The following is a 12,615-nucleotide window of genomic DNA, read 5'->3' as shown; positions in this document are numbered from 1 at the left end:
CTTGTGTCAAAATGGTAACAATAAAATCTATTTTAAACAAAAAGCCTTGGAGAAGATGTAGCTGTTTCCAGAACAAGGGTTTAACTTGGGTTAATTCATAGTTATATTCTGCACAGATTGTTTATCATGAATATTTATTAGGACCTAATTTTCCAAAATACTGAGCATATTCAACTCCCAGTTAATGTGTTTCTCAGCTATGTCTATTTCTTTCTTTTTTTAATTTCATTTTTTCCCCACAAGTGTCTCACTGAGAAGGCTGTTAGAAAGAATTTTCAGTTGTACCCTTATCCAAATAATTTCCTCCCTTTGTATTTCCTCATCCTGCTGTAAATGAGAGCAGAGCTTATTTTTTGCCTGAATGACCTAAATTTTACTGGTGATACAGGAATGAGAAGGTAGCTATCTTAACTTCTGAGCATTTTTCTCCTTCCTGAAGTAGTGCTCGCACCATCTTCTTTGGAATAGCCAGTGTCCAAGGCCATTTCAAGTCCCTGTTGTTTCCCATTCACTATACTGAGGCTTTGGCTTCTTGACTGTGGATTCTCTAAAATACCCTTCTCATGTTCCAGCTCGTTTTACTGTAGATTATTTTTCCAGCAAATCTGTTTTCCTCCAAATTTGAATCTGATCACACATTACCTGGATGTACTTCCAAAGTATGCTTAGGCTTCTATTATTAGAACGTGAATTCTAGTATTTAACAGCAATTAGAAGTTAAATACTGCGAACGTCCATTGTATAACAGTTCACTGTAATTGCAAAATTCAGATCAAATTTTCTCCTTATTTTTTCAAAGCCTCACCATGCCATGGTTTGAAGATGATCAGTAATTCATCTAGAACTAATATTTATAAATAATTGTAATTTTCTACACCTGATTGCTGTCCCTTCTCTTCCTCCACTCTTCCCTGCATCACTAGTTCACCATCAGCTTTAATTTGTGCTCTTTCAAACTAGCAAAGAGTTTTTTGATGCAAATATTGAGTGCTCTTCAGTTTCTAGTAGCATGAAAATTAGAAGCTGAAGCAAGCAGAAAGCATATGTGACCCAAAACAATTTCATGCACATAATAGCAGGTAACAATTACGGAGCAAAAACACAGGAGCATTTGATCCAAGGGATTATCTTCAAAGATTCTTTTCTCTTTGAAGAATAGTAAAATGTGAAAATAGAAAAGGAAAAAAATCTTGTCATCCTCTAAATCTGATCTTGATTCAACAGCTGGAAATCTTACATCACTCCCACACTGATACCGAATGGTCAGAACGACCACCTGCAAACACAAATACTCATAAAATATTTTGAAATGATGAAATGCAGAAGTTCATACTACTGTTAATGTCATTCCCCATAGTGCATTTCATAGGGGAATAACTCTCCTCTTTCTCTGAATCAACATAAGCTGGAGGTGGCTCAGCCAGACAGTTTATTTGTAAAGTACTATCTGCCTCATGAGCCTTCAAGTTACTCTCAATTTGACTGTAAAGTTCAAGGTCGTTGTGCAAAAAGAACTACTTCTACACTCTTAAACATGATTTTTCTATTAAGACACACCTGACCAAACTCTTGTATGCAGATGTCACGCAGCAGACAATGGAGAACTCAAATACAGCTGGGAAGAGCATCACTCACTGCAGCCAAGACACTAGCTTTTAACCAAATCAGAAAATCTTCACGGTGAATACTGACCATGCAGGACACTGAAGACATTATTCATAAATAGCTTTTCTTTAAGTAAAGTGTGTTTTGAAAAAGCTGCTGGGCCTTTTCAAAACAGGCTACGGCTGCTGACTACATCTTTTATGCCTGTGTGTAGAACAACAAGAGCTGACAAGACTCCCATGCCCTGCTCCTTTTGGACTGAAGACTGTAACGATGCAAGGCTGTACAGTTAATTTACATGATGAGAAAAGGTAACAGGCTTGTGCTTACCATCTTTTTGTATAGCACTGCCAGGTGTTTCACAGTGTAAGCCAAGGAGGGATGATCTGGAGCCAGTGCTCTCCTCCTGATGTCTAAAGCTTTTTCATAGAGTTCCTCTGCCTTGTCATAGTGCTTCTTCTCATTGTACAAGGCTGCCAGGTTGTTCAAAGACTGCGCGCAGTCTGAGTGGTCAGGTCCCAGGACTCTCTCTCTCATTTCCAAGGAGCGCTTCAGGAAAAGCTCTGCTGTCCTACAGAACACAGTCGTTCAGCAATATTTTAAAGCCAGTGACACCTGTACAGGCTCAAGTGGCTGTTTTTGAAACAGAACAAGCTCAGCTTTGCAAACTGCACAGATACTGACATCTGGTAATGGCCTTTCCTTGGAATAAGCAAATGCCAGATCAGCAACTCATTTATGCAGTGGGAACTATACACCCCAGACATGGTCTTGCCCTGCAGGCTAACCATAAGAATGTAGATAGCGGGCTAGTTAATGTATTCCTGTGCAGACTTGGAGCCCCCCTGTAAAGGACTGAAATGCCAGTCTAGCAGATTTCAGCAAACATAACACTACACCAACAGCTGCTCATTTCTTTAATTCAACCTACATCTTCAGTCATGCAAGTTGTCCTTCCTTATTCAAAACATTCTACTGACTCCTGGGCAACTCCTCATAGCAGTCACGTACTCCCATGGATAAAGCAGTAGTGGAATGAGAGGTAAAGGTTCAGAACACACCACGCATTTTTCAAGTAACTTTAAAAAAAAACAAAACACATTACAGGGTTCAGCAGACAGCTTTCATACCAAAGGGGGAGAGGCTGGAATGGGTTTTATATGTGTCATGACCTAAATTCCCATAGTAGAATCTGTCTAGAAGTGACAAAGTAGAAAAGACTCTGTGTAATGCCACCATTCAGGTGTTTCCCTATCAAAAGGCTATTTTTTATCTCACTAGAGTAGCATACTACTATTCCATTACAGATTTACAGCAGTTCCTCTATCACAAACAATGGGTGATCCCCACATAACACTGGCAGCATCCATTATAACCAGGCAGTTTGTCATCCTGACATACACACAAATTCTGTGTGACACTATTCCCAAGAGGCCAGCTTAGTAAATTGGAAAAATCCAATTTGCATTAGAGAAAAAAAAAAAGACCATTTATACACAGAACTGTGGGTTCAATTCTGGAGCTCTTCGACAAGTGTCAAAAGGTGTTCACTCTATGTAAGGGCTAGAGGATGATGTGTGATATAATATATAACAACTAATGAAGTGACAAACCCTTCTGCCATTGATTTCATTCTAACTGCATCAAATGATCAAAAAATTCAGTCTTGGACTTGCTGATTCAGAACAGAGACACGATGTCCTTTAAAAAAATGGATGAACTAGAACAAAGCTTATACTTTTGCTCACCTATGAAATAGTGGAGATATCGTCACTTTAAAAGTGGGTTGTGTTGGTCAGGAACTACATATGAATAATGTGGAATATAAAATTATCTTGTATGAGATTGGATAGATACTGTTCCTCTATAATCAGTCACTTTGGCGTGACTTCATGAGGGTAAACTGACAAAAAAGCCCCCATTTCCAACAACTGATAAAAATCAATTCCTTTACTGAAAACGTCTTGTATTTAATAGAAATTCTGTCTGCAGATCCTAAATTACAATATGCTTCTGTAGTTATCCAACAACTACTGGTAATATAAACATCAGATACAGGAAGAACGTAAGAATACACCCAGAACTTACTCTGCACTTTCTTTCTTCTCTGAAAAGATTCAGTTCAGCTGAGTAGGATTTAAGGTGATTTTACAATTCCCTCACAACACACAGTTTCAGACTACTGTGGGCTTCAGCCCAGATGTGGCTTTGGCCCAGAAGCTGATGTGGAGAGTGGCTAACCATGCAATCAGAACTGCTCTGTGCCTTTTATTCTCCTTCTTCAATGCCTCTGCTTATCTTTATCTGCTTTTAGAACACCTTTTTTCTGCTTTGTCCTTTTTTGCCCTTAAAAAGGCCAGCAGGGTAACAGCCTGAGGATTACAAGTACAGTGAATATTTAACTCATGATTTCTTCTAATACTGTCATTTTGAGTGTTTTTCACTGAAAAACAACAATCCTGCCATTCAAGGATGAACACTACAAAGGAGGGTCACAAAATAGTGAAGCTGAGTAGAGGTGGCAGAGGTTTCCAGACAGAATTGGTATTTGCAACGAAGGCTAGTTTAACTTAACCGTGGAACATCGATTCTGAATGCAGGAAATGCACTGACTTAGTAAATACTCTCTACAAAAGGTAAGTGAATTTCACAGTAAACAAAATCCAGTAGAATGAATCAGGGATGGCACCATAATGAGTATTTGATCACGAGTCTATATTTAATCCTAGTTCTCAATGCTTTGCTTCCATTTAGACCTATGAGAATGCTTAGTGGATGTGTCATAATTAATACAACTTACTCAAGATTATTCTGCAGGTAATAGAGGACTCCAAGCTCATTGAGGGTTCGTGCATTATCCGGTGTATCCTTGCCTAACGTGAGTTCTTCCAGTTGCAGTGCTCTTTGACGCAGGAGAGCAAAGCCACACTACAGCAAAGCACAAGGTAATGTAAGCCAATCACCACTATATTTAAAGTGTACAACTGAACACAGAAAATCAAGAGACTCAGTTTGGTGCCAAAGGAGCACAATAATGCTACCTAAGTTCTGTTTTCAAACTAAATGGCACATAGACATTCTGCTTATTTACAATCTAACAGTGAATTTCACCAAGCATGCTTCCAGGAAATTTAAGTTACTGTGCTGTCACACAGCTCTTTTTTCCCTGTGTCATACATGCTAATTTGCTTAACTCTGCAGTTCAAATAACCAGCTGGGTTTATAAGCTCAAAACTTAAAATCAAGTTAATCCCCTATCCTAAATGCCATATACAAATACATATAAAGTATTAGTCAAGGGTTTACACGGATCTTTGTAAAAACGGGCTGCCAAGCTAATGCGTACATGTAAAGTGAATGACAAGTAAGAACTGCAGCCATTTTTACACACTCGGCCTATTCTTGATCTTTACAGTCTTAATAAAAATATTTGTGCAGCAGAACTCATTACAAAAATGGGCAAAATCTTCATGATCCAAATTCATTTGTATTTAAGCACTGTGGAAATAGCAACGTTTTTATGGCTTTTCAGTACTTTCATCAGAGCTACAACTAGAGCTCTGGAGTTACTAACTGAACTCTTAGCACCACATGACAAACAAACCCTTAGCTCAATAATGACAAGAGGAACTCTGTAGCTGAAGATCACAAAAGAAAGAAAGAAAAAAAAAAAAAAAAGAAAAACTCAGTACAACACCTAATGTTACTGTGATTATCCACTCCAGTAAGCACTGTGTTCCCTAGTATTTTTAGGATAAATGCCTCAGTTATTCTGGAGAACACCTTTTTCCATTGCCACTTTGACAGCCACTTGTATCAGCAGTAATTCTGCACCCCCGAAATGTATGTATCCGCGTGTTTATTTTCCACCTCTCTCAATTCCATACCAGTTGTACTGATGCATCTCCACTTCCGACAGAGTTGAAAGGGCAGTTACCAAAGCTGCTGCTAAGCTACTTCACTGTTATGTCCTGAATTATCCAAAGCATTGGAGCTTTGTCAGCTCTGCAGACATTTATTATCTATTTAGCAGAGCTGCGACATGCCCTGTACTTTTATTAAATATCAAACATTTCCTTACCAGACTGCCTTTCCGCCTTGCTGCTTTTTGGCGTATTTTGAAGGATTTCTTCCTCAGTTGCTCAGCTTGTTCATATCTGAAAACCGGTATTTACAGTGTTAGAAGAATGCCAAATGTACCATTCACTGAATATTCTGGAAAGCTTCTAAGTTACTTGGGTATACAAATTTGAGGAGAATTTAAGAATCTTGAAAAAACCACTCTTTTTGTCAAAAATAAAAATATCCCAAATGTTAGGGCCAGACAATGCTCCTCCTTTATCTCTAACTTGTTAGAAGTTTGTTGTTAAACTAAGCACAGAAGTTGTACCTTACTGGGTGGCCTGCAACAAGAATACAGAGGGGATGCTCCTGATCGCATTGGAAGTTATGAAACTCTAAAAAATACCCAAAGAAACATTCTAGCTTCAGGAAGAAAATTTCTGCCGTTATTTTTGTATGTACCACCTCCACATGAAAAACAAACACCAGTATAGTTAGTCTTACTTGTTCTGCTTTTGGTATAAGGTTGCAAGTGCATCAAGTTCGCGGGCTACCCGAGGATGTTCAGCTCCATAAGCATTTTCAGAGATTTCCAGTGCCTGTTTATACAGCTGTTCAGCATTTCCAAACTTCTTCCACTGAACATAAACTCCTGCTAGCTGGTGGAGTGATTGCGCCACCCTTGGATGGTCTGGATCCAGCGCAGTCTCTCGAATCTCCAGAGACCGCTGCAGAGGAGCTACAGCCTGTAACAACAAAGTTCAGAACATGATGGCAGCAGGCAGCATCCTGTATGCTACAATAATTTAACAACTGCAACAGAAAGCACACACTGAGCTCTGCTTAATTTGCCTCCTTGCTGTCACAACAATCTCTAAATGTACTTACCTGACTGAGAAGACCTAGGTCCTTAAGAAACCGTCCCAGGGTCTCATAAAGATCAGCCAGGCAGATCATACTTTCCTCTCCCTCACAGCTTTTTTCGTATTCTTTCAGAGAGTCAAAATACTCAGCTGCCATAGAGCTCTTATCTTTCCCAACCAGCTGCCAGTAACTCAGCAATTCTGCAAAATGTCCCCTGTTTTAACAAGGAAATAAGAAGCTCATCTTATCTCTGACACCTCTCTATTCAGACTGATGCTACCTTAGAAGGAAAGGGCCATATGCATTAATTTTGTCTTTATGCTACAAAGTGTCTACAGAGACAATCCATGGAGACTAATGCTGTTTCACAGCAGTATTTATTTCTTTACCAGCCCCCAGGTGTAATAGAAGAGAAAACAACAGATTATTTATACGGCAACAGCATTTAGCATTTCAGCCTTTACTATTTAAGTTCCTTTAATCTATGTCTGTAATCTTCTGATTTATATTGACAAAAAATTACTCTGAAATCTTTATAACCGCGAAAGTGGTGGCTACCTTTGTACCTTTTGTAAAGGTTTTGGGATACAAAGAGATTCAAGAGACACTTGTGTAGCTTTTGCTTATCACCCTGCTGTTGGAAGAGCCAAGGAAGTTCATCTGCACTTCTCCAAGTCACTCGGTCTCGACTGTTGAAAGGAAAACAAATCAAAATTAAAACTCTGAGAGGCCTAACAGAACTTGTCAATTTGATGTGAAAACTAGGAAAGCATACAATTGCCATACCTGAATGTTTGAACAAGCAGACAGGCTACTACAAGACCTATGTACTCTGTTTTCTCACATCTTTATTTTAATTTCACCTCAGAGAGTGCTGGAACCCCCATGTACCCCACAGGAAGCTGCTCCTCCCTCCCATATGGACTAATCTGTGCCTGCTTGCTGTATTGCAACCCTGCAGTAGCCCACCGCCCCTTTATGCCTCCTTTCCCTGGGACACTGTGGCCCTCTTGGCTTTCTGCTACCCAACAACGCACGCTCTGAGGAGCAGTAAACTAGCCCACAGCTAGGACATGCTAACTCAGGACTGTAAATGCAAATCAGTTTTCAAGCTAGATATGAACTTGTAGCTCTTCAGCTGTCCTACAGGACCTCCTCTTGTGTATGTGCTAATTGCTTGCTGAATGCAAGTGGTCTTCTGTCTCTTCTTCAAGTTCCAAGCAACCTCAAATTTCCTAGCATTTACTGGCAGTTAAAAACCCACATGGGGTCAGTTACCACAACTGACATAGTACACATTCATGCCCTACCTTTTCACATGATAACTTTATTATATGCCCACTCCCACCCATTGTTCTCTGTCCTTTCCAAGATTAAAAAGCAACATATCAATGATAAACTGCTAAACTGACAACTAGGGTTTTCAGAGTTATTTTGCCAAAATAGTTTACTAAACTGAGTCAAAGAAGCTATATGAAGAAAACAAAAATATCCATGAGGCATAAAGTCTACAGTTTAGCACATCTTGAGGAATTCTGACCCACCTTAGCTGCATGGTGAAATACTCCACTAGTTTTTGTCTATAGGCAGAAACAACTTTTTCACCTTCTTCCATATACTCTAGTCTTGCCATCTCCCAAGCCTGGAAGAGTATAATTGAGAGAAAGGGAATACATTTAATTTGTTTATTGAGTGCTGATGATACACAGGATGCTATGCAAGATTTCTTTATGAAACACTTCTCGTGTTGTAGAACTAAAAATCTTTCAATGACAAAGGCACTACAAACAGATTGTCTTACATTAGACCAAAACTCTGGTTGTTAAGATAATATTCCCATCTCCTTCAATTCTGCTTGGATTTTGTGGAACCAGTGTTTTCCAGGACATGTGGAGTTAATAATTAATTGATCAGAAATTTCTGACTGTTTGAAACTTCAGGTTTTCAATTGCTGAACAATACTGACCAATACTGGTATTACCATAGCTCTAGTAGCTTTCAAGGTGATTCTAACATCAGAGCAGATGTTAAGGAAAACGGATGAACAAACAAACATATGACAAACTACCTAGATAGGTTCTGTTGTTAACTAAAACCAGCAGGGGCTTAGGGGGTGGAATTTCATTTGCACATATTTAGAATTAAAAAATTTACCTGGAGGTGTTGGAACTTTAGCAAACCACAGCCATATGTCAGCAAACACATTTTGTGCAGGCTGTGAATGAGCGAGGCTAACACCGCAGAAGACAGTTCAGGATAAAGTTCCATCAGCTCTGACTCACTCACACCATTGTGGCTAACACCGATGACACACAGTATCTACATAAAGCAGAAAGGTTATTTTACAGTTTGCAGCACTTGCTGCAGACCTGTTACACTGAAATTCCAGGAAAAATACTGTGTATAACTTTACACATCAGGGCAAAAAAAAACCCTGCTTACATAAGCCGCTTTCCCTCTTCTGTCCTCAAAGAACAATACTCAGTGCTAATGGATTAATATTCTAATAGATAAAGCACCAAATGGGACACTCTGGGACAAACAAATAGCTCTTAGACTTTCCTCCAAAATGCTCGGGGAAAATAACTCCATTATCCTAAACATCTTCCATCTAAGTAAAATATGCTGAAGGTCTTACTCTGCCAGCACCAAAGAACTTCTAGCAATTATTGAATATCATGTCCTGAGCAAAAAGATGTTCCACACAACAGGGAAGTTCTGCAAAGGCAGGAAGAGGAATCAGAAATCCGGTAAGTGGTGCCCTGTATTCATCAGATACCATGTTTTGATTACATTTACTGCACTCAGTGTAGTTAATCATTGGATCAGGATACCAAAGGAAGTGCTGATTCTATATCACATCATAGCAGAAAAGTTCTGTTTTGTTTTGTGAGATAATGACTTCGTGAAATGTAACACAAAGCAGTCCTATGTTCTATAGTTATGCAATAGATATATGCATAAAATCATCCCTTCTGTACTAGCTATAAAGTAACCTCTGAAGCATACATATGAACCAACATAAATTTCTATTTACTTCTAACTTCAGAAAAACTCTTGACGGGAAAGAATAAGCATTACCTGTAGAAGTAGTGATGCATGCTCTGCTTACCTCTCTCAAAAGACCTTTCTCTTTATCACTCCGCAATGATTCTTGAATTGATCTCAGAACAAGCCTGTACAGTGACACTGTGTCTTGACATTGGAAACACTGTTGAAGGGTTTCGTCAATATTTCCTGTATTTCCCATACTGAACAGAAGGACAAAAGGTCATGGTTTAGCATATTAAATTTGGCTGAGTAAGATGAACTGAAACTACTGAAGAGCCCCATCTCAGAAATGCTCTGAATTCCTACTGGGTTTAAAAGGTGCAGAGCACCTGATGACACTAAACACAGAAGAGGTGAATTCCTGAAGCCACATTCTGTCATATTGTCTGATTTTTCTAAAGAATGGTAACACTTCTATTTAAAAACAAAAAAAAAAAGTACATTGTAGTGTTCTTTCCTCCAGCAGGAGTACAGAATAAGAACATCAGGTTGGATAAAGATAAAACCACATGCTGCTGTTTCATTTAATGCATTTACAAAGCATGTTTTCAGGAGCAATTAAGCATTCTAGGACATAAACCAGAAACAAAACATAATGAAATTCAGTCACCCACAGCAAATTATCAATCAGTGTATCATCTTCTGGGAGTCTCTAAACTACAAATGCATCTTTCTCAACAAGATGAAGCCTAGGTTAATGATAAGCCACAGCACTTACTAAGTATTCTATTGCACAAGAAGGAAGGTTAATTTTCTCCACAGCAGGAATTATACCATACGCAGGATGTTAAACTAAACAGTTGTTGAACTTCCTTTTAGACTTAGAAAATCCATGAGCCAAACTATCTGGTACATCAGTAAATACAACAGATCTGAATTAAACTGTTCAACAAAACAATACCAACATTCTCCAAATACCTTTAAAAAGCACTGAAACAACTGACATACCCAGAAAGCAGAACAACAAAAACTGAATAAGAACAGAAGAGCTGAAAACAGACAGATACAACTATTTGGATTCACTTAGTACCAAAATGGTGATTGTATACTCTCTGATTTTTCTTCCCATTGCAGTCAGTGAAGGGGAAAAACTTTGTATACTGCTCCACTGATTTGCTTAACAAGATTCATTCTATGTTAAATGAATGTATTTCAAAACACTAACAAACCTACCTGAAGTTTTCTAATCTAGTGATGAGCATAATCATTTCAAGACCATCTCAACTTACCAAGCAATGGTTTTGCCCAGGAGAGTGACATACAAAGCATTGCAAGTTGTGGCGGAACGACAATGTCTCTCAAGCTTCTTCTCCTACATTTGAAACAAAATCTGTGAGCCAAGACTACATTAATCACACCAATGAAATGTTCGCTGTTTGAAAAGTTCTAGATATGCTTCTATCTGTAACATCTGAAGACTATGACATGATAACTACTGCACAAAATACTGCATGTTTTTCTAGCTATAGGAGCACTCAAGTGAAAATTTCCTTTTGAATTTAAGATGAAAAGAGTTAGGATCTAACCATTATATCTCTCAAGATGAAGATTACCTTACAGAATCGGTTTCCAAGGCAAAGAGGTAAAAATCTGTTTTCCCCACTCTGCCAATCATTGTTACAGTTTTATGCAATATTAAACCTTTTATTATTCTAAAAGATAAGAATGTGCTTACAGCAATATTTGCAACTGCACTGTTTCTGTGTTAGTAATTTATGCTGTTCCATCTGTGTTTCAGTGCTACGAGCCACGGGGTAAAAATACTCAAACTGCATGCTATCTTCAGCAGTAGTATTTAGTTAGCTAAATAAAATACTTTCTTTTGGCAGCTGGGCTTATTTCATTTTTCCATGTTTTCATTAGAAGTTATACTACAATAAGGTACTTTAGAACTGCAACAGACATACCTGCTCTTTAGTCAATTTAACATTTGCAGAGTTACATTCTGCACTAATGAGAGATTTAACATCTTTGGAATTCAGTGGATCAAGATGAAGAGTGGGCCACAACCTTTGGTAAGAGAGAACAAAGTCATATTCAGACCCTATTAAGTGGCATACAAAAAGAAAAAAAGACATCAAAGCTCCAGAGCTTTTTAAAGATTGATATCAAAGCAGTAATTGAAGCTATTCCCTGCTACTAAGAAATTCTAGTCATCACAAGTCAAATTTCCACTTTTAGCCTTATCCTGGATCTACATCATGGTATTGCAGTTCTTGATGTGCATCTGACTGCATTTAATATCCTCTTTCATAGTCATGTGGATAAATCCATCACAGTAAAACAAAAATCTAGTTTCCCAACAGCTAAAACCTGTCCTCACTGTAGTTACAATAGAGAAGCTTTCGCTGTCCTCAATGGTTGCAAAACCTTATCCTATTAAACCTCCAGGTCTTGACAAATCTGGCTGGTTGTTCTTCAGTGAGTAACTGTAATTTATAATAATTCTAACCCAGGATACTTTGAAACATCTCAAAAATATAACATACCTCCAAGCCTGTGGACATGTTTCTACATTCACTGATACAATCACTCTCACATTCACTGGCAATGGATCTATCAGCCACTTCATATGCTTCTCAGCTTGCTTAAAAACAAATTTTGGTTACTTAATACAAAGACTGTTCAAAACAATGCCAGAAGTTGATACATTTCATTAACTGCACAGCTCAGTGAAAGGAGTCTTAAATTCTCCAATGTCCTTAAAAATTGTTCATTACCTGGTTCTCAAAACAGTACTAAATGATCCACTGATATGTATTGACATAACTGTACATTAAATAAAGCAGACAAAATACTATTGTTGAAATGTTCACCTCATAAAGACTAGGCTATTTACATGTCCAATAAGTTAGCTCACAGCCTTGATTCTTTGAATAAACGTGTAACTGGACTGCTCAAAAATTAAGGTGTTTGGATAAATTTAGAAGAAAAAAAAAACCAATTCAACACAAATTTTAGCTATAAAAATGAAAGACTATTTTAACTGCACTTCTTGCAGAACTATTTTCTATACGTACTCTTTAGAAGAAA

The 12,615-nt window shown here is 38.1% G+C and overlaps 1 protein-coding gene across 2 annotated transcripts in view; it reads right to left on the bottom strand.

Annotated features, from left to right (window-relative positions):
- The window catches only part of NPHP3 (nephrocystin 3), a 29,467-nt gene that overhangs the window by 3,978 nt on the left and 12,874 nt on the right, over nucleotides 1–12,615 (bottom strand). The window contains exons 13-25 of one of the 2 annotated variants that reach the window (XR_010371669.1): nucleotides 12,072–12,169; nucleotides 11,490–11,592; nucleotides 10,812–10,894; nucleotides 9,644–9,782; nucleotides 8,686–8,850; nucleotides 8,076–8,173; nucleotides 7,098–7,220; nucleotides 6,556–6,745; nucleotides 6,172–6,413; nucleotides 5,687–5,762; nucleotides 4,406–4,533; nucleotides 2,537–2,684; nucleotides 2,043–2,176 (exon numbers count right to left, since the gene is read on the bottom strand). Coding sequence is in view for 1 of the 2 variants with exons in the window: in XM_064444122.1 (XP_064300192.1) it covers nucleotides 1,936–2,176; nucleotides 4,406–4,533; nucleotides 5,687–5,762; nucleotides 6,172–6,413; nucleotides 6,556–6,745; nucleotides 7,098–7,220; nucleotides 8,076–8,173; nucleotides 8,686–8,850; nucleotides 9,644–9,782; nucleotides 10,812–10,894; nucleotides 11,490–11,592; nucleotides 12,072–12,169 (1,686 nt within the window). In the remaining variant the exon portion in view is untranslated. Of the gene's footprint in view, nucleotides 1–1,935; nucleotides 2,177–2,536; nucleotides 2,685–4,405; nucleotides 4,534–5,686; nucleotides 5,763–6,171; nucleotides 6,414–6,555; nucleotides 6,746–7,097; nucleotides 7,221–8,075; nucleotides 8,174–8,685; nucleotides 8,851–9,643; nucleotides 9,783–10,811; nucleotides 10,895–11,489; nucleotides 11,593–12,071; nucleotides 12,170–12,615 lie in introns of those variants that run through there. The other variant, XM_064444122.1, reaches the window with a different exon arrangement.

Source organism: Phalacrocorax carbo, chromosome 2, assembly GCF_963921805.1.
Source record: "Phalacrocorax carbo chromosome 2, bPhaCar2.1, whole genome shotgun sequence".
NCBI lineage: Eukaryota > Metazoa > Chordata > Aves > Suliformes > Phalacrocoracidae > Phalacrocorax > Phalacrocorax carbo.
Note: the sequence above shows the minus strand (reverse complement) of the source record. Positions and strands in the feature narration are given on the sequence as shown.